A 24869-nucleotide genomic window follows, 5' to 3' on the forward strand; every position below is an offset into this window, starting at 1 on the left:
TTGGAGAATGCGGGCATCAATCCCGCTGCCTCTCACATGCTAAGCGAGCGCTCTACCACTTGAGCTAATTCCCCACCCTGCAGCCACTGCCTGAGGTCCTCTCCCCTCCCAGGCACCCAGCCCTGCCCCAGGATGCCCTGCACCCAAAGCCTGGGCTGCCCAATGGCCTCACTCTCACACCACCAACTCATCCACTCACATTCCTTCTGAAGGTGACTGCAGACAACTCCAGGGCTTGGAACCACCATCTGTCACCAAGGGTTCACCAAAAAATGCCTTGGCTGGTTACCTCCCACAACTTAGGCAAGAGCTCATGACTGGGCAGCTCATTATGGGGAATCGCCTGGGCAGGACCAAAAAAAGGCAGTGATGCCACAGGGTGTGGGCCAGAGCCAAAAGAGCACTCCTTCGAGCCGGAGTTGAACCAGCGACCTAAGGATGGCCATGCAAGGGAGCCTACAGTCCTCCGCTCTACCAGCTGAGCTATCGAAGGAAGCGTGGGGACATGCCCAGGACCTCGCCCAGCACACACTCAGACAGCACTTTTCCCAAGCCACAGGGCACCATCATGCCTCTATTGCCACATCCTGCTTCAAACAGCCTCAGCTCCAACATCACAGCACCTCACTCAACACTTTAGCCCATCAATCATGCAAAACAACAACAGAAAGGCTCCATAAGCTCCTTGGATGTCATCTTTTACAGATGGACTCTCTTCATGTCCACACAGAGTTTATCCATATCTTGCTGCATTTTCCCTTGATTCCCTTTCACTGTGGTGTCTTTTGCTCTCTGCTCAAGCACAAGACAAGACAAAATGACAGCCATTCCTCTGTTCTTTAACCTACATCTAAGTGCCACAAGGTCATCTGCAAGTCCTCCAAACCTCTCTTTCTGCAAACTGAATGTGCCCACTCTCCTCAACCCATCCTTATAGAGAAATCCACTGATTCCTTGAGATTCTTGGTGGCCTGATGTGGCCTGAGGTTGTTCCATTTCATTGATGTCCTTGTCTGTACTGAGCTTGATATTTGAGAACTGTCAAGCCATCTTGGTTTAAGTCAAGGGGGTAGACACTTTAAAATGAGTTACCTCCCATTTATTTTTAGCCAATCCCCTTCCACCAATAAGTAGAGATGAACACAAGTAGATACAAGTAAAAAATAACAGTTTACCAAAGAAGCAAAATAGCAACAGGCAAGAAAAATAACAGTAATAACCACTAGTTACAAAGTTGTTAAATCTTACAGACTCCCTGGGAACAAAGAGAAACAAAAAATGGCGGAGAAAACCCTCCTCCCAAGATGGTGCCCTCCATGAACAATCACATGTGGAGAGACAAAGATGGTGGCAGCTCTCCCCCTTCTTTCAACTACATGTGGACAGAGAGAACTAAAAGAGGGAAAAAACCCCAAAACAACCCAGATACCAAACCTCCACGATCACAAAAACTCCCCCCAAACAACAAGCAACAAAGAACAAGGACAAAACAAAAAGAAAACCTAGAGTCCAAAGCAGACAAATGCCCCTCCTATCTCTCTGGTGGTATCAGCTCTGTCAAAAAATGCACTCCAGCAGCTGGAACTCACACTAGCTGGAACTCGTAGAGAGGCTTCACCTTTTCATGAGGAGGCAGCCAGCAGGGACGACTCAGACTCCATGCCTTCCCACTTCCATTAGGCACTGCTGGCAGGTTGGGGCAACCATGTAGACTGGGGCTGTTCCACTTTCCTTGGCGCGATGCTGTGACTGTAGACTGGTATTTGTGAAATTTGCTTTGAAGCAGTCCAGGACCACGAAATGTGGCTCCTTGGAAACCTGCCTGAAGCAACCCTCTTGGGAAAGAAAACAAAAGAAAACCAAGGGGAGCCTCCACCTATGCTACCTCAAGGCTCTCACTGAGAGAATGAAACAGAAAAGCAAAAGCTAAGAGGTAATAGAGAACTATGCCTGAGAGATCCTGGCTTTTAAGAGACCTGGCAATGCCCCAGCCCTGCAGTTCCATTTCTGGCCACAAGGTTTTCAAGAGACAGTAACAATTTTGGGCACTGATAGATATGGAATACAATAACATTTTGGGTTACCCAGGACATAAGCAAAGAAGGAGAAAACCGATTAATCCATTAAACTGCCCATAGTGCTCTTGATGTCATCCTCCTTTGTAAATCCAGGGCACACCATAGGCCTTGCCACAGCCTCCCTAGAGGTCAGATGGATTCCTGGCCAAGAGCCCTGTGCCCAGGCAAAGGGAATGAAAAGCATTGGAGAATGCGGGCATCGATCCCGCTGCCTCTCACATGCTAAGCGAGCGCTCTACCACTTGAGCTAATTCCCCACCCTGCAGCCACTGCCTGAGGTCCTCTCCTCTCCCAGGCACCCAGCCCTTCCCCAGGATGCCCTGCAGCAAAGTCTGAGCCTCCCGATGACCTCACTGTAATACCACCAACCCACCTACTCATGTTCCTGCTAGAGGTGACTGCAGACAAGCCAAGTGGTCAGAATCACCTTCCCATGCCCAAGGGTTCACCTAAAAATGCCTTGGCCACTTGTCTTCCCAATCTCAGGCAAGAGCTGATGACTGGCAGATCATTATGGGGAGCCTCCTGGGCAGGACCAAAAAGCAGCAGTGCCAGTGCAGGGTGTGGGCCAGAGCCAAAAGAACACTCCTTCGAGCCAGAGTTGAACCAGCAACCTAAGGATGGCCATGCAAGGGAGCCTACAGTCCTCCGCTCTACCAGCTGAGCTATCGAAGGAAGCGTGGGGACATGCCCAGGACCTCGCCCAGCACACACTCAGACAGCACTTTTCCCAAGCCACAGGGCACCATCATGCCTCTATTGCCACATCCTGCTTCAAACAGCCTCAGCTCCAACATCACAGCACCTTGTTCAACCCATCAGTCATGCAAAACACAAACAGATATGTTCCATAAGCTCCTTGGGTGTCATCTTTTACAGATGGATTCTCTTCATGTCCACACAGCTTACCTATATCCTGCTGCATTTTCTGTTGATTCCCTTTCATTCTGCTGTCTTCAGCTCTCTGCTCTAGCATCACATAAAGGACAGCATTTCCTCTACTCTGTAATGTCCTACAAGCATGAAGGTCATATCCAAGCCCTTTGATTCTGTCCTTCAACAGTCTGAACAGTTTCACTGTTCTTGTTCATCCATGTAGAGGAATCCTTCCACTCTGTGAGGTTCTTGGTGGCCCTCCACTGAGATTGCTCCATTTCATTGATGTCCTTTCCTGTGTGCAGGATCACCTGCTCCTAAGCATCCTGATGGCCTTGTTCTGAGGTCACTGCACATGGTCCACGTGTGTCTTCTACACAGAGGCACAAAACTGGGCACTGACATGGCTTTATTTTTCAGGAAGTTAAACATCACACAGCTGATCACTCAACCCCTTCCCCACAGTGGGAGTAAAATTCACAGGGTGAGAAAAATGTGGTTTAATAGGGCAGAAAAGAAATGGAAAGTGAAATAATAATAATAGTAATAACAAAAACAACGACAAAAACAACAATAACTCTAATATTAATAGATCTAAAATATACAAATCAAGTGATGCACAACACAATTGCGTTACACTCAATGAATGATGCCCAGTGAGTTCTTGAGCAGCAGCTCCCAGCCATCTTTCCTCCTAGTTTATATACTGAGCATGACACCATATGGTATGGAATATTCCTTTGGCCAGTTGGGGTCAACTGTCCTGGCTGTGTCTCCTCCCAACCCCTTTTGCCCCCCAGCCTCCTTGCTGGTGGGGTGGTGTGAGAAGATGAAAAGTCCTTGACTTAGGATGAGTACTGCTCAGCAAGAACTAAACCATTAGAGTGTTATCAATATTATTCTCCTCCTAGATCTAAAACACAGCACGGTACCAGCTAGTAGTAAGAAAATTAACTCAATCCCAACTGAAACCAGGTCAATATTTATGCCTTATTCTATACTGTTTATGTCATGCCCAGGTCCCACACTTTCCAGTACATCTTTTCTGGTCTTTTTTATATACATATGCAGACATCATTCCCTTAGCTTACAGACCATCCCTCTAAAATGTCAGTTGAGTTTACTTAGTCCATGACGTTGGACTCCTCTTTAATAGTAGTCCTTCAGGGCAGGAGAGATGATGTATGATGTTGGACTGTTGCATTTTGAAGACAGTTCTGGTTCTATCATTGCTCCACTTATCCTGGTCTAATCAAAATTCATTTCTCATAGATTAATAAATCTAAATTTTTATTGTAATAATTTTGATATGGCATATAGCAACCATAGTAGAGATGCTACACATTATTATATAGCAATTAATATAATACAATTCAAATCATTGCCTCACACAGAATCAAATCTCCTTGAGGCAAAGGCATCATACTTCTCCATCCTTCTGCATTACTCACCAAGTGCACCCAGGTTCTTGATCAAAAGCAGTATCATGGATGTGTTTGCCTTTGCCTGAAGGAGGAATAACCCAGCCTGTCTTTTGCAGCATAATTTCTATGTGCACTACAGGGACTTCTCCCTTTTGTAAAAGTACATCAAAGTTTTGATTGGGCAGGGCCGGTTTGATTAGAAGATCCTCTAGTGTTGACTAAACACCTGACTTCTGCTAAATGTGTATTCCAATGTTGAAATGTCCCAGCACCCATTGCTCTCAGTGTAGTCTTTAACAGTTCATTTGTTCAATTTTCTGGAGGCTGGTGCATGGCAGGGGGTGTGATATACCCATTCAATGCAACGCTGTTTGAGACAAATATCTAAGAGGTTGCTTTGAAATAAGTACCATTGTCTGACTCAGTTCTTTCTGGGTTTCATTGTTACCTCGTTTCTCAGGGCCCAGGACAGTATTCCAGCCAGTGGCATGAGGCACAGAATATGTTTCCAGCCATCTGGTTGTAGGTTCTATCATTGATATTAGTAAAAATTTCTTTAAAGGAAGAGTAGGCAAGCACTGGAACAGGCTGCTCAGGAAAGTGGTTGAGTCACCATCTCTGGAGATATTTAAAAGATAGGTAAGTGTGCCCTTAGGGACATGGTTTGGTGGTGGAATTGGCAGTGCTGGGTTAATGCTTGGATCTGATGATCTTCAAGGTCTTTCTCAACCTAAATGATTCTACAGTTCTGTGATTGTAAGCACCTGGCGCTTGCATTGGCTGATTTGTGGGAATGTGATATCATCAATCTGCCAGACCTCCCCATGTTTATATTTCAGCCATTGTCCTCCATTAGAGAGAGGCTTTAACTGTCTGTCCTGCTTTATTTCAGGCCATGTTTCACATTCTTGGATAATCATGTATAGTGTTCATGATTAAGTCCACCCCTCAATAAGGAGGTGATGTATATGCTGTATTTCTTCCTTAATGGCCTGAGATATCATGGGCCCATTAAGTTATAAGTAATTCACTCTTATGTTAACAGTCCAGATCCACCTGATCCACTTCAATCTTAGCATCCTGACCCATCAGCTGGGATTTTTGATGTTACTCAGTGACTTAACACTTGGGTACGTGACTACATGATGTACTTTTACAACACAGTTCTCTACCCAAGCAGAAATATCTTGCCATAATCCAGCAGTCCAGGAGGGTTTACCTCTGTGCTGCCAGTTGACCTACTTCCATTGCCATGGCCACCCCCACAGAGCATTTGCCACTGTCTATGAGCCTGTATAGAGATAATGTACTGGGCATTTTCCCTCTGAGCACTGTCTAAAGCCAGATGGATAGCTTTCACCTCTGAAAACTGACTATTGTCATTCAGCAGTTTCTGCGATATGTGTGGGACTCCACACAGCAGCCTTACACCTTTGATGTTTTCCCAAAATATCATAGGACTCACCAGGGCATATTGTTTTTCATTTTCTGGTATTTCACTTACAGTGAGGCTTCTTCAGCTCACATCACCTCCTTTTCTGGCAATATTCCAAAATCTTTGCCTTCCAGCCAGTCAATGATAACTTCCAAAATTCCTGGGCCACTGGGCTTTCCTATTCGAGTGCATTGTGTGACCAGTGAGCCCCATTTATTCCACACAGCATCAGTTTCATGATGTGTAGAACAGGCTCTCCCTTTGAATACCCTGCCGAGCACTGGCAGTCAGGGTGCCAAGAGGAGCTGTGCTTCAATACTAATCATGTCTGAAGCAGCTCAAACTCCTTCATATGATGTCAATATTTCTTTTTCAGTTGGAATATAGCAGGCCTTGAATCTTCAGTGTCCCTGACGCCAAAACCCTAAGAGTCAACCTTGAGTCTTCCCTGATGCTTTTTGCCAGTGGCTTCAAGTAGGACCATTCTCCCCAGATGCAGCACATTTTTGACATCTTGTCCTGCCCAGAGTGGCCTGAGGGCTACTGTATGTACTATTTGCTTTTCAGTTTGTTCAAAGATTTGTCATTGTTCGGGGCCCAAATGAAACAATTCTTCTTCCAGGTTAGTTGATAGAATGGGCTGTAATTTGGAATAAATAGTCTCCAAAAACCTACAATGCCTAATAAAGCTTGTGTTTTCCTTTTGCTAATTGGTGTAGACCTAGCTGTTATTTTGTTGATCACATTCATTGGGATACAACAACGTCCATTTTGCCATTTTATTCCTAAAAACAGGATCTGCTGTGTAGGTGACTTGACCTTACTTTGATTTATGACAAAACTGACTTTCAGAAGATTTGGACAATTTTCTTCCCATTCTCAAAAACTTTGTCTGCTGTATTTCCCCATATGATGATGTCATCAATGTATTGCAGGTGTTCCCATTCTAGTGCAGTCTGGTTAAGTCCATGGAAAATGCTGGGGCTGTGTTTCCATCTCTAGGGCAGTCGATTCCAGGTGTACTGGACATCCCTCCAAGTGAGAGCAAATTGTGGCCTGCATTCTCTGCTGCCAAAGGGATTGAGAAAAACATGCTAGTGATATTGATTGCGGCAAGCCACTTGTCTGCCTTTGATACAAACTCCCTCCAGTTCAAATTGAAGTTCCAGAAAGGCTGGCATGGCAGCACTCAGCAGCAGCACAGCTTCATTCAAGGCACTATAATCTACTGCGGGTCTCCAGTCTCAATCAGATTTTCACAGTGGCCATATGAAACTGTTACAGGGTGAGGGAGTCCTGCTGATCACTCCAGGGCTTTCCAGCTGACAAATCAGCTTATGCGTGGGAATCGGGGGGCTTGGTTGGTGTGATATGGGGTTCAGGTGGTTACTGCCTCATTTATCAGTTCTTCCTCTTCTTCCACCCCAGTCCACAGCCGCCTCTCTTCCTCCTCTTGTTCTCATAATGGCCCTGCTTTGGAGTAGACTGCCTTGTCCACTTCTTCCTGCTGCTGACCCTTAGAAGAGCCTCCTTCATCCCTTACTAAAGGAGCCGACTTCTGCTTCCAGCATTTCTTCTTGTGAAGATGGTATCAATACAGGTGTGTTCTTTGGTTCAGATGCAGTATCTATTGTTGGGACTTGGGTAGCCAAAGTGCCTGACATTTTGTCATCAGATCCAAAAACCTTCTTGTCCCCTTGAGGGTACTGAATAGTGTTGAACAGAACTTGATAGGCATGGGCCAGGCCCCAGCACGTTGCCGTGATTTGTTTCTCTCTGGAACTGCCAGGGTGACAGCATACTTCTTCCAAATATTTTACTAGTTTTTCAGGATTCTGAACTAGTTCCAGGGTGAAATTCCAAAATATTCGAGGTGCCCACTGTCCTACACATTTGCCTGTACTATCCCACACATCCTTCCACTATAACTGCTCAGGCTCAGGGCAGATACCTGACTGGTATCCTTAGACAGTTAAGTCTAAACAAGGCCTGAAATACAATCAAGAGACACAGCAATAGGAACATGCTGGTTTGAAGATCCTGACTATATTCAGGATTGTCAAGAGCTATTGTAAATACCCCGGAGAAGAAGGGGAAGATGTGGGAAGTGTATGCCCCATAGATTGGCTCTAGGAAAGATAAAGGATGTAATTAGGAATAGTTTCCAGTAGATGGCTCTAGAAGTATGGAGAAGATACCAATACTTGATTACAAATAGACCTTGTGACCATCATATCATATCATATCATGTCATCATATGCCAGTGTTACAAAGTACGACAACATGATAACCTTAGATAACATGATAACCTTAGCCCAGCCCTCAGAGGTGATAAACAGCGCAACAAGAAACATAAAGATCAAGTTAAGATGTTACATAACACAACTCTGAGAACAGCAAACAACTCTGAGAGTAAGTAAATCAACATCAGGATCAGAAACCATTAAACTAATATAATGAATGCTTATAAGAATTTTGTTTTAACATACTCTAGTCAGATTTGTCATTGTCTCAACCTTTCAAGCCCCATGCTGGGCACCTAAAAGGGCTGTTGTGCTGTTTAAATGCCAGCAGGCATTTAAACACTACACAACTGCTCACACAACCCAGCTCCAAGAGGGTTTTTGGAGAGAACTGGGAGAGAAAAGCAAATTTGTGGATTGAGAAAAAATCAGTTCAAAAGGACAGAAAAGGGAGAAATATCAATAATAATAACAGAATTAGATTATACAAAATAAGTGACCCACAACACAACTGCTCAACACCTGCAGAACAATGCCAAGACAGCCAGTTTATAAGCAGTGGCCCCCAGCCATCTTTCTCCCTAGTATATACTGGGCCCTATGTCACGTGGTATGGAATATTCCTTTGGCCAGCTGGGATCACCTGTCCCAGCTGTGTCTCCTCCCAGTTTCTTGTGCTCTCAGTCTCCTTCCTAATGGGATGGTGCAAGAAACTGAAAAGTCCTTGGCTTTACATAAACTCTTCTTACCAACAATTATAACAGCAGTGTGTAACCAACATTATTCACACCTTAATTCCAAAACACAGATATTAGGAAGAAAATTAACTCTATTGTAGCCAAAACCTATATAAACCTATGTATAACAGGTACACTATTCTAAATGGCATCTATTCGCTGAAGAGGAAAGTCAGAGAATGCCTTCCCTCAGTCAAGAGGCCTTGCTACTCTTGGAGAAGTCCTGCATGCTATCCTCTACTGTGTTTCCCAGGTTTGCATACCCTTCAGAGGACGGGGGACCCCCACCAAAGAGCCCCGTGTCCAAGCAATGGGCAATGAAAAGCATTGGAGAATGCGGGCATCGATCCCGCTGCCTCTCACATGCTAAGCGAGCGCTCTACCACTTGAGCTAATTCCCCACCCTGCAGCCTCTGCCTGAGGTCCTCTCCCCTCCCAGGCTCTCAGCCCTTCCCCAGGATGCCCTGCACCCAAAGCCTGGGCTGCCCAACAGCCTCACTCTCATACCACCAACTCATCCACTCATGTTCCTGCTGGAGGTGACTGCAGACAAGCCAAGTGGTCAGAATCACCTTCCCATGCCCAAGGGTTCACCTAAAAATGCCTTGGCTGGTTATCTCCCACAACTTAGGCAAGAGCTCATGATTGGGCAACTCATTATGGGGAATCGCCTGGGCAGGACTAAAAAAAGTCAATGATGCCACAGGGTGTGGGCCAGAGCCAAAAGAGCACTCCTTCGAGCCGGAGTTGAACCAGCGACCTAAGGATGGCCATGCAAGGGAGCCTACAGTCCTCCGCTCTACCAGCTGAGCTATCGAAGGAAGCGTGGGGACATGCCCAGGACCTCGCCCAGCACACACTCAGACAGCACTTTTCCCAAGCCACAGGGCACCATCATGCCTCTATTGCCACATCCTGCTTCAAACAGCCTCAGCTCCAACATCACAGCACCTCACTCAACACTTTAGCCCATCAATCATGCAAAACAACAACAGAAAGGCTCCATAAGCTTCTAGGACATAATTTTCTACAGATGGACTCTCTTCATGTCCACACAGAGTTTATCCATATCCTGCTGCATTTTCCCTTGATTCGCTTTCACTGTGCTGTCTTCAGCGCTCTTCTTAAGCACATGACATATATGTAGCCGTTCTACTCTGAAACCTCCTCTAAGTCAAAAGGTCATGTGTAAGCCCCCGGCAACCTCTCTTTCTATAGGCTGAATATATCCACTTTCCTCAGCCCACCCACACAAAGAAATCTTTCCATTCCTTGAGATTCTTGGTTGCCTTACAGAAGTTACTCTATTTCTTTGACTGCATTTCTGCATAGAAGATCTCAAAACCGGACACAGCACTCTATATGACATTTGATGTCTATCAAGCAAAGAGGGAGAAACCCCTGTTAAATTGCCATGCAGACCTGGGTGTCATCCTACTCTTTGCATTCTGGGTATACTGTGAGCACCCACAGACCCTGACAAAGGGCCCTGTGTCCAGGCAAGGGAAATGAAAAGTGTTGGAGAATGCGGGCATCGATCCCACTGCCTCTCACATGCTAAGCGAGCGCTCTACCACTTGAGCTAATCCCCCACCCTGCAGCCACTGCCTGAGGTCCTCTCCTCTCCCAGGCACCCAGCCCTTCCCCAGGATGCCCTGCAGCAAAGTCTGAGCCTCCCGATGACCTCACTGTAATACCACCAACCCACCTACTCATGTTCCTGCTAGAGGTGACTGCAGACAAGCCAAGTGGTCAGAATCACCTTCCCATGCCCAAGGGTTCACCTAAAAATGCCTTGGCCACTTGTCTTCCCAATCTCAGGCAAGAGCTGATGACTGGCAGATCATTATGGGGAGCCTCCTGGGCAGGACCAAAAAGCAGCAGTGCCAGTGCAGGGTGTGGGCCAGAGCCAAAAGAACACTCCTTCGAGCCAGAGTTGAACCAGCAACCTAAGGATGGCCATGCAAGGGAGCCTACAGTCCTCTGCTCTACCAGCTGAGCTATCAAAGGAACCCCATGATTCTGACACCTCAGACATTCATCACACACTCATCCAACCACTCCCTTGTATTTACATAGCTCTGCTCTGCAGGAAATAAGAAAGACTCACCTTATTTCACATTGCTTCTCAAGCCTACAACCCCTGGCCAGGACAGATACAACCATGGTGGCTCATTCAAAGCAATCATCCAGAACAGAAGGCACTATCACCATGGCAAGGCAAGGACAACTGCAAGCAAGGAAGTCACTGCAGAGGTCAGAGTGATGATAATGTCCAGTGACTGACAGGCAGGCCCAGACTGATAAGCCAGGGCTTAGGTCAATGAAGGACATTCATCTGAACAGCAGGTTTGGATCCAAGGTCACTGTGCTGTGATAGTGCTATGGCTGTGGCCATTACTGAGCTAGACACCAGGACTCCTGCTTTTTAACACAGAAAGAGACTGACGGCCCAGAATTGAACATAAAGAGAACTTCTGTGTTGATGGTTGGAGGTGGAAAACCCACATGAGGCCAGTGAGGGCCATTCAGGCCTATTCAGGCACTTGATGCCCAGACAAGATGTAATGGTCACCATGTGAGAGAACCAGCAATCCTCCACTACACCAGCAGATACTGATAGACTGTCAGGGTCCTCTTTCTGCTCTGCCTCCATGATTGTGTTCTCAAAGCAGTCATCTTGAATAAGTCCTCAGGGCATCTCTCTGTCTACCTTCTCCTCCAAGCAGCCCTAAATGAGGGATCTCATCATCTTGTGCAAGACTTCAGCCATTCAGATCATGCCAGCCTCCTAGCATGGAGACTGCACAGCACTCCAGAGCAACATTCTTCTCCTACCTGGCTGACCTGAGGAGGTGTCAGGTCCCTAGAGAGTGGTCCTGGACCATTTGTTCAGGGATCGCCATAAAACCTCAGGTCCCCAGAGGGCAGTACTGGAAACAGCTAACATTCAGCATACCTTTGGGCTAAATTAAGGCAAAATGATTCCAAACGATCAATTAGAAAATTTCATTTATGGCAGCAGCAATTTAAACTTTAAACCTTATTATAAGTTGAATGGCCTATGGCAGCAATGATTTAAACTTTTCTGAACGGCCCATGGGAGCAGCAATTTAAACTTTTAAGAAGAGGAAGAGAAGAAAAAAGAGAACAAGGTAGACATAGAGGAAAAGATCCAGATCACCAGCCAAGGTTCCAGTGCTGCCTCTGGTTCAGTTCCTTAGGATGGTGGTTGCACACCCCATCCATCTCAGTTGCGCTATTTATAAACTAGTCCTCATGCATGCACATTTTGTTATTCTCAAACTTTTCAGAGGGGGGTTAGGGGGCCTTGTGGTTTCAATCCCCTTCACCCCTGTGCACCAGACAAGTGGAATGCTGCCTCATACCTGGTTTTGGAGATAGTTACCCTAGATAAGGAAGCTGGTCCGAGGAAAGTGTTATCTTGCATTGAAAGATGCTCTTTTCTAACTGCGCCCTATATCATTGGCATGGAACAGTCCTTTCCTCTGCTACCAAGGGTTTGAGACATTAACTCTTTTTAGGTTTTCATTCCCTCATAGAAGAGAAAGAAATGGAACCTCTGCTGCTTCAGTTGTGGCCTGTTGCTTTTCTTTCCTCTATCAATCACCACAGTAAAAGGCTAACTATTGAATCAATAACCTCCTGATAGTCATTCTGATAAATGATAAGTGCTTGCTTATCTCCCACACAGCCCTTTCTTCTTCAGGATCTGCACAAGGCCACACTCAATGACTTCTCGTCAAAGGGCAAGTGCACCTGCTTCCAAGTGTCCTGGAGGCCTCATTCTGAGTTCTTTGCACTTGGTCAATGTCTGTCTTATACATGGAGGCTCAAGGATGGGCATGATATTCTGGATCCTTTCCATCATGCTCAGAACAAAGTGAGAGAATCCACTCCTTCAAATTCACAGTGCAGGTTACCATGGACATAGTCCTAGATGCTGTTCTCCTCTTTGCAGCGCAAGTCCAGGTGAGAGGAATGAAAAGCATTGGAGAATGCGGGCATCGATCCCGCTGCCTCTCACATGCTAAGCGAGCGCTCTACCACTTGAGCTAATTCCCCACCCTGCAGCCACTGCCTGAGGTCCTCTCCCCTCCCAGGCTCCCAGCCCTGCCCCAGGATGCCCTGCACACAAAGCCTGAGGCCCCCCTAATCAGCTTCAGTTTCACGATACCACCCACCCACTCACTTTCCTGTTGAAGGTGGCTGTGGACAACTCCAGGGCAGAATCACCATCTGTCACCAAGGGTTCACCAAAAAATGCCTTGGCTCATCATCTTCCCAAGGTCAGACAAGAACTCATGGCTGGGCAGCTCATTATGGGGAGTCCCCCCAGGCAGGACCAAAAAGCAGCAGTGCCAGTGCAGGATTTGGGCCAGAGCCAAAAGAGCACTCCTTCGAGCCAGAGTTGAACCAGTGACCTCAGGACGGCCATGCAAGGGAGCCTACAGTCCTCCGCTCTACCAGCTGAGCTATTGAAGGAAGCGTGGGGACATGCCCAGGACCTCGCCCAGCACACACTCAGACAACCATTGAGCTTTCATACCACCTCACATATACCTGCATGACACTGCCCAGGAGGAAAAAAGAAACACTTGCCTTAGACCCACATTGCCCAGAAAATCTCAAGTCCACAACACCAAACCAGGGCAGACCCAGCCATCGTGGCTCATTCCAGATAAGAGCAGAAGGCACCATCAGGCACTGCAAGCAAGCAAGTCACTGCAGAGGTCAGAATGATGATCATGTCCAGTGATTGCCAGGCAGGTCCAGACTGACAAGAGAGGGTTGAGGTCAAGCCAGAACATCCATCTGCACATCAGCACAAGCATCAAGAGTCTTTGTGGCTGGACATATCCAAACCTATGGGTCTAACTTAGCTAGTGACCAAGACTCTCGTGGTGTAGCATGGAAAGAGAGATTAATGTAAATAGAGCTCCTTGGCCCATGGGTGGAGATCGAGGTCAGTTCAGGGCCTTTCAGATGTATTAGGGCAGGCAGCACTGAGACAGATGTGATGAGTAGCCACAGAAGGGAGCCTACAGCCCTTGACTCCACCAGCAGAGCTATGGAGGGACCCAAACAAGCTCTTCCTCTGTGACAGAGCAGTCAAAGCAATCAGCTTGGATGAGGCCTCAGGACATCTCTTTTCAAATGTCCTACAGCAGTGATGCCATGAAGATTTTTTGCCTTTTCTTTTATACCCCTGTTATACCTTTTTACAACTTCTGTATTTTTAGTGCTTTTTGCCTACATTCTTGGACTTGTTTGTCAAGCTACGAGACTTAAACATTTTAGAAACTTCGTAGCTAGGTATCAGTGTGCCCCAGACCCCAAGGTCCTCTCCAGAACACATTCTGTTAACTAAGATAGAACCATCCAGGGGAAGGTTCCTTGGGGAGGGGGGCTCACTTGAGCCTCTCATTGGGGAATCTTTGATAGATATGCTAATTAGTAAAACCTATAATGTTATACTCGATCTTTTGGGGCATACTCAGCAGGGTGCATCTTGATGCATATGACCTGGATGTGTGCACCTAAGGATCCTTAAAATAAATACCAAGGTAAAATCCCTTTTCCCCTTCTAACCATGTATGACTCTTGATTTTAAGACCAGGAAAAGGCATCAGCAGCCTGAGCTCAAGGATCACTGCAGCTGACTCAAAGGTTCAGCCATTTATATTACATCAACCTCCCAGCATGGAGACTGCACAGCTCTCCAGGACACCCTTCTTCTCCTGCCTGTCTGACCCGAGGAGGGAAAAAATGGAATCTGTCCTGCTTCAGTTGTGGCCCACTGTGTCTCGTTCCTCTTCCCATCACAACACTAAAAGGCCTAACAGTTGAATCAATAACGTCATGACAGGCATTTGAAAGCTTCTGCTTATCTCACCCAAAGACTGCAGTTTGTGACCATCTGTCTTTCGTATATTACAATAGAATGTTTTGGGTTGAAAAGGACCTTTAAACATCATGTTGTCCATCTTTTCTGCTGTGGGCAAGAGCCTCTTTCACTTGATCAGATAGCTTAAAGGCCCATCCAACCAGACATGAACTTTTGCAGTGTTGGGGTATCTTCAAGTTCTCTGGGCCACTTATTCCAGTGCCTCACCACCATCATCATAAAGAATTTCTTTTTACATAATCTAAATCTACCTTTTTTAAAAAAAAACATTTCTGCTTGTTCTCTCACTATAAGGCCTGCTAAAGTGTTTTTGTCCTTCTTACAAGCCTTCTTTATGAATTGCAAGGCTGCTATTAGGTCTCCCTGGAGCCTTCTCTTCTCCAGGCTGAACAGTCCTACTCTCTCAGTCTGTCTTAACAGGAAAGGTGTTTCATCCCCCAGTCAGTTCTGTGTCCCTATTCTGGACCAGTTCTAACCATGTCTTTCTTATGCTGGGGAACCCATGGCTGGACACAGCACTCCAGGTGTGGTCTCACAAGAGTGTGATAGAGGGACAGAATAACCTCCCTCCACCGCTGGCCACACTACTTCTGATGTAGTCCAGCATATGGTTGACTTTCTGGGCTACAAAGGTACACTACCAGCTTATGTCAAGTTTTTCACCCACCAGCACCTTGAAGTCTTCTTCACACATTTGCTCTCAATCCATTCATCCCTCAGCATGTACTGATACCAGTGATTGCCCTGACCAAGGTGCAGGACCTTGCACTTGGGCTTGTTTAGCTTAATGAAGTTCACATGGACCCACCCCTTGAGCTTTTTTGAGGTCCCTCTGGATGGAATATCTTCCCTCAGGCATATAATTGCACCGTACCCTGTGTCATCTGTAAACTTGCTGAGGGCGCACTCAATCCCACTCGCTATGGCATCATTGATGAAGATATTAAATAATATTAGTCCCAATACTGACCCTTGAGGGACACCACTTGATACTGTGTTCCACTTGAATATTGAGCTGGTGACTACAGTTCTTTGGATGTGGCCATCCAATCCATTCCTTATTCATTGAACAGTCCATCCATGAAAACCCTGTGTCTCCAACTTAGTGACAAGGATGTTGTCTTGGATGATGTCAAAGGCTTTAGCAAAGTCTAGGTAGATGACATCCATAGCTCATTCCTTGTCCACTGATGCAATCAGTCTATTGTAGAAGACCACTAGATTGGTCAGTCATGATTTGTGCTTGGTGAAGCCATGTTGGCTGTCTCTAAACACCTGTCTGTCTTCACATGTCTAGACATATCTCCCAGGAGGATCCGTTCTGTGATCTTAGCAGGGTGACTCTCACTGCTTGGGCGTTCCAGAGTCATTCTTTTACTGTACTTAAAAATTAGTTTGATATTTTGCTCTTCTCAATAATAGAGAACTTCACTTCAGGAGGCGTAAAGCTGGGCAAGGATATTGGTCTAATTCCAAGTAAATAGGAAGATTCAAATACCCCAGTCTACAGCCCTTGCTGCTCCTGGTACAGCCCCAGTTGCTGTAGTTATCGGTGCAGCCAGCTACAAATAGCTCCTAATAACACTGATGGGCAGAGGGACCCCTGACAAAGGGCCCTGTGTCCAAGCAATGGGCAATGAAAAGCATTGGAGAATGCGGGCATCGATCCCGCTGCCTCTCACATGCTAAGCGAGCGCTCTACCACTTGAGCTAATTCCCCACCCTGCAGCCTCTGCCTGAGGTCCTCTCCCCTCCCAGGCTCCCAGCCCTGCCCCAGGATGCCCTGCACCCAAAGCCTGGGCTGCCCAATGGCCTCACTCTCACACCACCAACTCATCCACTCACATTCCTTCTGAAGGTGACTGCAGACAACTCCAGGGCTTGGAACCACCATCTGTCACCAAGGGTTCACCAAAAAATGCCTTGGCTGGTTACCTCCCACAACTTAGGCAAGCCATGCAAGGGACCCTACAGTCCTCCGCTCTACCAGCTGAGCTATCGAAGGAAGCGTGGGGACATGCCCAGGACCTCGCCCAGCACACACTCAGACAGCACTTTTCCCAAGCCACAGGGCACCATCATGCCTCTATTGCCACATCCTGCTTCAAACAGCCTCAGCTCCAACATCACAGCACCTCACTCAACACTTTAGCCCATCAATCATGCAAAACAACAACAGAAAGGCTCCATAAGCTTCTAGGACATAATTTTCTACAGATGGACTCTCTTCATGTCCACACAGAGTTTATCCATATCCTGCTGCATTTTCCCTTGATTCGCTTTCACTGTGCTGTCTTTTGCTCTCTTCTCAAGCATAAGACAAAACAAAATGACAGCCATTCCTCTGTTCTGTAACAGAGTGCTGGAATGTCATGTGTAAGTCGTCTGAACCTCTCTTTCTGCAAACTGAAAGCACCACTCTCCTCAGCCCATCCTTAAAGAGAATTCCTTGAGATTCCACTGAAGTTGCTCTATTCCACTGATGTCCTTTTCTGTACTTGGCTTGGTACTTGAGAACTGTCAAAGAGGGAGAAGATCAATTCTTCTGTCAAACTGCCCATGGTACTCTTGATACAGCCCTGGACGTCATTCTCCTCTGCAAATGCAGGGCACACCATAAATCTTCCCACAGCCTGCAGAGAATAGATGGATCCCTGACAAAGGGCCCTGTGTCCAGGCAAGGGAAATGAAAAGTGTTGGAGAATGCGGGCATCGATCCCGCTGCCTCTCACATGCTAAGCGAGCGCTCTACCACTTGAGCTAATTCCCCACCCTGCAGCCACTGCCTGAGGTCCTCTCCCCTCCCAGGCACCCAGCCCTGCCCCAGGATGCCCTGCACACAAAGCCTGAGGCCCCACAAAGATCTTCACTCTCACACTCGCTCACCTTCCTGTTGGAGGTGACCCCTGACAACTCCAGAGCTCAGAACCACCATGCCCTGCCCAAGGGTTCACCCAAAAAAACCTTGTCTGGTCAACTTCCCAATGTCAGGCAAGAGCTCATGGCTGGACAGCCCTTTGAAGGGAAGCCTCCTGGGCATGACCAAAAGGCAGCAGTGCCAGTGCAGGGTGTGGGCCAGAGCCAAAAGAACACTCCTTCGAGCCAGAGTTGAACTAGTGACCTAAGGATGGCCATGCAAGGGAGCCTACAGTCCTCCGCTCTACCAGCTGAGCTATCGAAGGAAGCGTGAGGACATGTTGCTGAGATCCTCTGGCACTTCATAGTGTTATCATATTTCACACTATAGAACATATTTTCCTGCCTCCAAAATATTGCTAATTTAATCCAAAAGCACCCTCATCAGACCCACCCTGTATCAGAGTCTGGCCTGATCTCAATTTTCAGCCTAAGCCTCCCACTGACAGATATCTTGAGCTTATTTCACTGACTTCGTTTCCATGAATGCCTTATCCATCTAAGGCACACTTATCCATCTTGTGGGATAGCTGTTTCTCTGTTTGATGTCACTTTTCTCTCCCAAACTTGCTTGCTGCTGTGGACGGCTGCAGTAAAGTGATCCTAAAGTGGTGAAGGAGAAGGCCATTCACCATGAGAAAAATTTGAATGGACATAAACCCATGGTTTTGGCATAGGAAGTAGCCAACAAGCTCCTTTGTTCATTTCACTCTCTACTTTTTTGTCTTCTTCCTTTTGCTCATAATGAACCCTGGTTATTACATAACTGGAAATGTCTCTTTTCCAGGACCTACAAGGAAGCTTCCATATAGCTGGTACTTTGTGTTATATCACATAGTTTTTGTCCTTACTTTAATTTTTTCTTGGGTTGGACCTAACAGAGTCCTTTGTCGCACTCATATGAATTGCACTGCTAATAACTAGATCTCTTTCCGATTGCTGAATCATCTCCAATTAGTGTATGTCATCTCAGTGTGCAGAGAGCTGTTTTGGTAATGTACTCTTTTTAGAGAGAACAGTTGTCCCAAAATCAAAATAAGAACATAGATTATCTTTTGTTAATTGTTGAAAGTAATCCTGTTAGTAGTCTAAAACAATACTAGGTGAAGTAAGAGTGTAACTAATGTGTTCCGTCTTTTCAAAATTACAGTCTGTTCAAATTCTTATTTTTTATGAGATTGTTTGGGATGTGGGTCAGACAGAAGAAGTCTTCGGGTCTCTGGGAAAAGAAAGAAAGGCTGGAGATTGATTGTCCGATGCCTGCAAACACACGTGGGTTTTTGACAGTAGTACTTCTCCCTTTCTTTTCTTTTCTTTTTTTTTTCCTAATTGTTGGGGTTTGTTTTCAGGTAAGAAAAGGGATAGATAGCAGAATTTACTTAAATACTTGGATGGCACATAATGTCATTAGTCATGCAAGACTTATCTTGTTTTTCCAGTTCTCATATTTAATGTTATATTGTGTTTAGGGCACATGTTAAACATGACCAAAACTTTGTGTTTAAGGTGCAATATGCACAGTATATTAAATATGACACTTATTCATGCCATTGGACATATATTTAAGGAGTTATTTATGACCTACGATTCTGTGACTTAAGTTCAACAGAATTGAAGAGATCGTTGGCAGAAGCTGTTCCCAGACTCATATCAGTCTTGATATTGGCAGAATATCTTCCAGGCAGGAACTGTCATCAGGAACAAAGCAGTTACTTTTTGCTGGAGGAGTAACCTATACTGGGGACTTCATAAGGAAATCAAGTAGGACTCTACTCTGAGGTTAAATTTGTTAGAAGAAGTGTAGGCACACTGCCTTCGCACCACAAATACTATTTTTGGTCATAGCAGTTATGGCTAGCTCTCAAAATATTTGGAGAGAATATTTATAGAATGGAACATAGCTTGGTTGTGATTGAATCAGCTGCATACACTACTACACCACTTTTGATGCCACTAGAGGTCAGCACTAGTCATTAAATAAATGTCCTGGAGACGTTGCAAGTTCCTCACAGGGAGTGGTGATTTTTGAAAAGGTATACCTCTATGCTTGTTTTGAAAGTGTGTGTGAGCTCACACTACCAGTGCTTCAACATAGTTGGACGTAAACCCTTTCTTCTTGATGCTGTGCTTCCCTGTGCTGTGAACCAAGAGTCACACACTGCACTTTTCAAGCTGTACCTGTCCTCAAATGCCATAGCCCTGAGTACAGTCAGGGGGAAAGGCAGTGTCAAACCCTGTCCTAGTAAAGGCTTCCACCGGCATAAGCAGCCCAAACTGATTGACACTACTCCACTCTCACTACCACACAGGGATTACTGCATTGGCTCTGGGCACCCCAAGATAAGAAGGACATGGACCTGCTGGAGCAAGACCAGAGGAGGGATACGAGGGTGATCAGAGACATGGACCACCTCTCCTATGAAAACAGGCTGAGAGAGCTGGGGTTCTTTGGCCTGGCAAGAGAAGGCTCCAGGGAGACCTTAGAGCATCTTCTAGTACCTAAAGCAGTCATGTAAGAGCACTGGAAAGGGACTTTTTATTAGCACATGTAGTGATAGGACAAGGGGCAATGACTTTAAACTAAAAAGGACTATGTTGAGATTAGATGTTAGGAAGATATTCTTTACTGTGAGGGTCACGAGGCACTGAAACAGCTTGCTCAGGAAAGTTGTGGATGCCCCATTCCTGGAAGTCTTCAAGGACAAGCTAAATGGGGCTTTGAGCAAACTGGTCTAGTGAAAGTTGTCTGTTCCCGTGGTGAGGGGGCCAGACCTAGGTTTAAGGTTCCTTCCAACCCTAACCATTCCATGATCCTATGAAAATAACCATTCCATGATCCTATGACAATCCTCTTTCACTTCTTTGAGGATTGTCTCAGAAGTGCAGCAGTAGGGAATGAGGCCCAAAGACAGGGACTGAAAAGCTATGATTAACTCATTATGCTTTCCCACCTTGTGCTTCAAAAAGATGCTTCCCTTCTACTGCAACTCCTAACTGTGTTCTCAATCATCACTGTCTGGGCTTCTGCAAACACAGACACTGTTTACAACATTTTAATATAGCTACTATTGATAGGCAATTGAACACAGAATTTCCTTTGCTATAAAGAATATAATGTTGCCTGCATAAGCACTGTGATCATCATGTTTCTAAACAACCTTTAAAAAATCTTTATCTTTGCTAAAACCTGCTAAATGATGCAAATGAGCTGGCAATCATAATGCAACAAATGCCTGTGATTTATTATCATGTTGCAATCTGTGCTTTCATCATATATCACTGTCTACTTTAACACAGTAGCTGACTAGGTATCAATACACAAAGTTCATTCTCAGTGTAATAGGCACACCTCTTTCACCAAAACTTTTATCTTTGGTTCCTTTGAGTCACTTTTCTTCCACTGAGTACATCAGAGCTGGAAAAAAGAAGGCTGAACATACAGTTCAGAATTATTATAACTCTATGAAAATATTTTTTGTAATGTTAAGTGTCTGTATACATGCACACATACAGATGACTTATCTTCCCTCTGGTTTTTTTTTGTTTGTGTCTCATGTTTAAGAAAATTGGCTCTGAAATATCATCCTGACAAGAATCCAGACAATCCAGAGGCCGCAGAAAAATTTAAAGAGATCAACAATGCTCATGCAACCCTGACTGATCTGTCCAAGCGAAACATATATGACAAGTATGGATCATTAGGGCTCTATGTGGCAGAACAGTTCGGTGAGGAAAATGTTAACACCTACTTCATGCTCTCAAGCTGGTGGGCAAAGGTAAGCTGTTACTTTCTTTTGGAAATCAAATGTTACAATGCATGCTGACAATTACATACACAAGGAACCCCCTGAAAAACATGATCTCTCCACAGGCTTGAGAAATAGTAAGATCTGACTCTAAACTAAAAACTTAATAAAACAATATTATCTGGAAAATTGACAGTGGCAGAATGTAACGTAAGTTCAGACTAGCACTAATATAGAAAGTTTTTTTTTTAACCTGGTATATAGTCATAATACATGTTTTGTAACACTTTCAGACATTAATTAGATTTGAATCTAGTGCTCCAGGTTAATTTTGACTTTCTTTTCTGTAATGACTAAATAAAAATGACTCATTATTCAAAAACAAGAAGTCCCATTTTATGTGACAACCGATTAATAAATTATTACCGTATAAATTTAGCTGTCCTTTTTGCTATATATAGCCCACAACATAAGTAAGCAATAATAATACATAACACTGTGATTATGGCATTATATATGTGCGCTGGTGATGGAGTGAGAGAAAGGAGCTTGAAGAAAAGCTTAGAAGAGTGGAATGGAGGAAGAGAGTAGGAAAGGAGGAGAATCATACATCAAAACCCTGCATATTGCTCAAGGAAAAACACAAAATGGGCTGTTCTAGTCATGAAGGAAGGAGTTGGGTTCATTTGTTCCCTTATCACATTGGCGTCCTCTGATGTTTGCATATATCAAATTCCAGTGTTTCTGCAAATACAGAAATGCTACAGATATGCAACAAACAGAATCACAAATGTGCAAAATCCATGCAGTCCCCACCTGTTTCCAGCCACAGAAGCACAGGAAAGCACTCTGCTGGACCGTGCTGGAATACATAGGAAGATGATCTGTACTGTTTGAAGCAAGCACTCCATGACAGTTTTTATCTGAGAACTGTGGAACACAGATTTCTCTGTTCAGCAAGGAACAGGCCCGTGCTGCATTGCCCCACATTCCCCTTTTAAGCTGGGAAGTCACTTGGGTACTTTGGGGGTCTGAGAAACCATAATTTGTCTTCTGAAACAGGATGAGGCAGAAGCTCCTCAAATGCAGAACAGTGCATTAAACCAATGAATAAAGTACTGGTGTTTAAATTAAACTTGCAAAGCTGCTGCCCCTCAGAGGCTGGTTGGAAGCTGCCTGCTTGCAGCTGCTGTAGCTGACTCCTGCTGCAGGCCAGACACCCCACCAAAGCTGCTGTCATCTCCTGATGGATCATTCCCCCTTGTCTTTGCTGTCCACCCTCTCCTTCTGCCTCTTTGCCACAGTTAGGTACTCTTTTAACAGTTTTGACAAAAAAGATTTTCTTCACTATTTCTTTTTTTTTTTTAGCTTTTATTTTTCTTTTACTTGGTGATCTTTAATGGAGATTTTATGTAGTATAAAATCCTCTAGGGTCACAAAATCAGGTACAGAAATAACAACTGTGGCTTTGACTTATAAAGAAAGCAGTGGGGAGTACAGAAAGAAGCTAGTATGTCCCTAACAACTAAAGGACAAATGTGAGGATTGCTTCAAGCAAGCTGTATCCCAGAGGTGAGACAAACTATGCTGAGAGCAAAGTAATCATTGCTTCCTGGTTTTCAAGAATTTTGTAAAAAAATCCAAAACATGTATATAGAGACTAATTTGAGGATTATCACAGGTGGTCTCTCTATCTCTCCCGCAACCCACAATCTTGCCACCTCGAAAGTATAAAGAGGCCACCAAGTGGGGTTCTTTTGCAAGCTGAGCTCACTATTTCTCATTTCTTTTTAATTCATGCATGAATGTGGGGTCAGTTTGAAATTTTTGTATTGGTCATCATAATACTATTTGAGTCTGAGGAATCAGCTACAGATGACCTCTGGACTCCTGATTTCCTCCATTCTGGTGGAGGAGAGTAGGGACCACAACCTTCGCTTATTATCTTCCTCATTGACTGCAAACATTCCTCTTCCCAGCACATTCATATTGAGGAAAACTGACAGTTGCCAGGAGTTTTATCATTAGCAGTAAGGAAACTCAAACGAAAGGAGAAATGCAAAATGAAAATTACTGTTCTTTTTCAGAGTGCCAGACTTTTCAGCAGGCATATTAAACTGAGAACATAGAGACATGGGTAATGGGAACTCAAACTGCTTCTCCACTGGCAGGCATAGAGGTTGTTTGTTTAACTGTTTTAGCAAAAAACCAATTCAACCTCTACCATGAAGACAGTTTATTGATGATATCAACAAACGGATTTTTGATTTACCAGCTATCATAATATAAGCACAGGAAATGTTGAAACATTAAAGGTATCATGAATAAACTCAATGTGTTTTCCCCTCTATATACTTTTATTCTGTCTTTTTTTTCATTCTATATGTTGCAGTGATTTATTCTCCATTATGGCAAAAATGATAAGCAGTCAGATAACTTACTTTAGGGATTATGGCACCGTTTTGGGTGTCTGTTAGAAAGAAACCATTTTAAGACAAAAAGTCAGAGTCCTTCTTTTCATTTAAAACCACCTTGCTCACTCTGGATACAATCTTACATTAATATTAGGTATATAAATAGTCTTATTACCTTCAGAGATGCTCCAGTCTGCCCCCACTAACGTTAGCTTAGACATGCATACATAATAATATTATTTGCATAGCTCCATTGTCTAAGTTTGACAATATCCTGACATTTGTGCTTACTTTCTTCCTCAGCAGCATGTTGTCTTATGAATATAACAAATAGTTAGTAAAGGGCAGACTGTATAACTATAATGCTAAAGCCTGGCTGTACCTCCAATCCGTATGTACCTGGTGGCCACAAAGCTGTGCTGCTTTTACCTACACATTCAGAGAATCATAGAATGGTTTGGTTTGGAAGAGACCTTAAAGATCATCCAGTTCCAACCCTCCTGCCATGTGCAGTGAGACCTCCCACTAGATCAGAGATTGGTTCAACCTGGTCTTGAACACCTCCAGCGATGGGGCACCCACAAGTTCTCAGGACAACCTGTTTCAGTGCCTCACCACCATCACAATGAAGAATTTGTTCATAATATCTAATCTAAATCTACCCTTTTTCCATTTATTTCTACATATCAGCTTTGATTTGCTTTCCAGGAATGTCACTGGCTTTCCTTTGCTCTTATACCACTACGCCCATGAAGACATGTCCATGGAGCTTTCTTCTGTGTCACAAACATTTCCATGTAGTCCTGGAACTACTTTGGGTCAGGAGGCAGGTTGCTGCATTTCCCCATGGAGCACAGACTGGCAATGCCAGCCTAATTTCTCCCCTCCTACAGGTCCCATTGCTGTGATGCAGCACACACTTGAACGTCTGTGAAGCTGTGCTGTGAACCCAGGCACTGACTTAGTCTGAGGGAAGAAAGCTCTGTAAATTTAAATTTTCTGGCTCTTGACTCTGACTGAGATCTCTGGTCTTGGCCCTAGGCAATTGTGTTGGCTCTCCTGAAGCCTCTA

General features: G+C 44.9%; 1 protein-coding gene and 10 non-coding genes across 11 annotated transcripts in view; 1 reads left to right on the forward strand and 10 right to left on the reverse strand.

Moving 5' to 3' along the window:
* DNAJC5B (DnaJ heat shock protein family (Hsp40) member C5 beta) overlaps positions 1-24869 on the forward strand; it is a 43442-nt gene that overhangs the window by 7741 nt on the left and 10832 nt on the right. The window contains exon 2 of the mRNA XM_008644194.2: positions 21201-21414. Within this exon, the coding sequence (XP_008642416.1) occupies positions 21201-21414 (214 nt within the window). The remainder of the gene's footprint in view (positions 1-21200; positions 21415-24869) is intronic.
* Positions 405-493, reverse strand: TRNAY-GUA. Its single transcript is given in 2 exon segments — positions 405-440; positions 457-493. It is a non-coding gene; the product is annotated as a tRNA-Tyr (tRNA).
* On the reverse strand, positions 2263-2335 carry TRNAA-AGC. The gene has a single exon. It is a non-coding gene; the product is annotated as a tRNA-Ala (tRNA).
* On the reverse strand, positions 2665-2753 carry TRNAY-GUA. Its single transcript is given in 2 exon segments — positions 2665-2700; positions 2717-2753. It is a non-coding gene; the product is annotated as a tRNA-Tyr (tRNA).
* On the reverse strand, positions 9122-9194 carry TRNAA-AGC. Its single transcript has one exon. It is a non-coding gene; the product is annotated as a tRNA-Ala (tRNA).
* On the reverse strand, positions 9526-9614 carry TRNAY-GUA. The gene is given in 2 exon segments: positions 9526-9561; positions 9578-9614. It is a non-coding gene; the product is annotated as a tRNA-Tyr (tRNA).
* On the reverse strand, positions 10715-10803 carry TRNAY-GUA. The gene is given in 2 exon segments: positions 10715-10750; positions 10767-10803. It is a non-coding gene; the product is annotated as a tRNA-Tyr (tRNA).
* On the reverse strand, positions 12807-12879 carry TRNAA-AGC. The gene has a single exon. It is a non-coding gene; the product is annotated as a tRNA-Ala (tRNA).
* On the reverse strand, positions 16370-16442 carry TRNAA-AGC. The gene has a single exon. It is a non-coding gene; the product is annotated as a tRNA-Ala (tRNA).
* TRNAA-AGC lies at positions 17420-17492 on the reverse strand. The gene has a single exon. It is a non-coding gene; the product is annotated as a tRNA-Ala (tRNA).
* On the reverse strand, positions 17816-17904 carry TRNAY-GUA. The gene is given in 2 exon segments: positions 17816-17851; positions 17868-17904. It is a non-coding gene; the product is annotated as a tRNA-Tyr (tRNA).

Source organism: Corvus brachyrhynchos, unplaced genomic scaffold (assembly GCF_000691975.1).
Source record: "Corvus brachyrhynchos isolate BGI_N302 unplaced genomic scaffold, ASM69197v1 scaffold230, whole genome shotgun sequence".
Classification (NCBI taxonomy): domain Eukaryota; kingdom Metazoa; phylum Chordata; class Aves; order Passeriformes; family Corvidae; genus Corvus; species Corvus brachyrhynchos.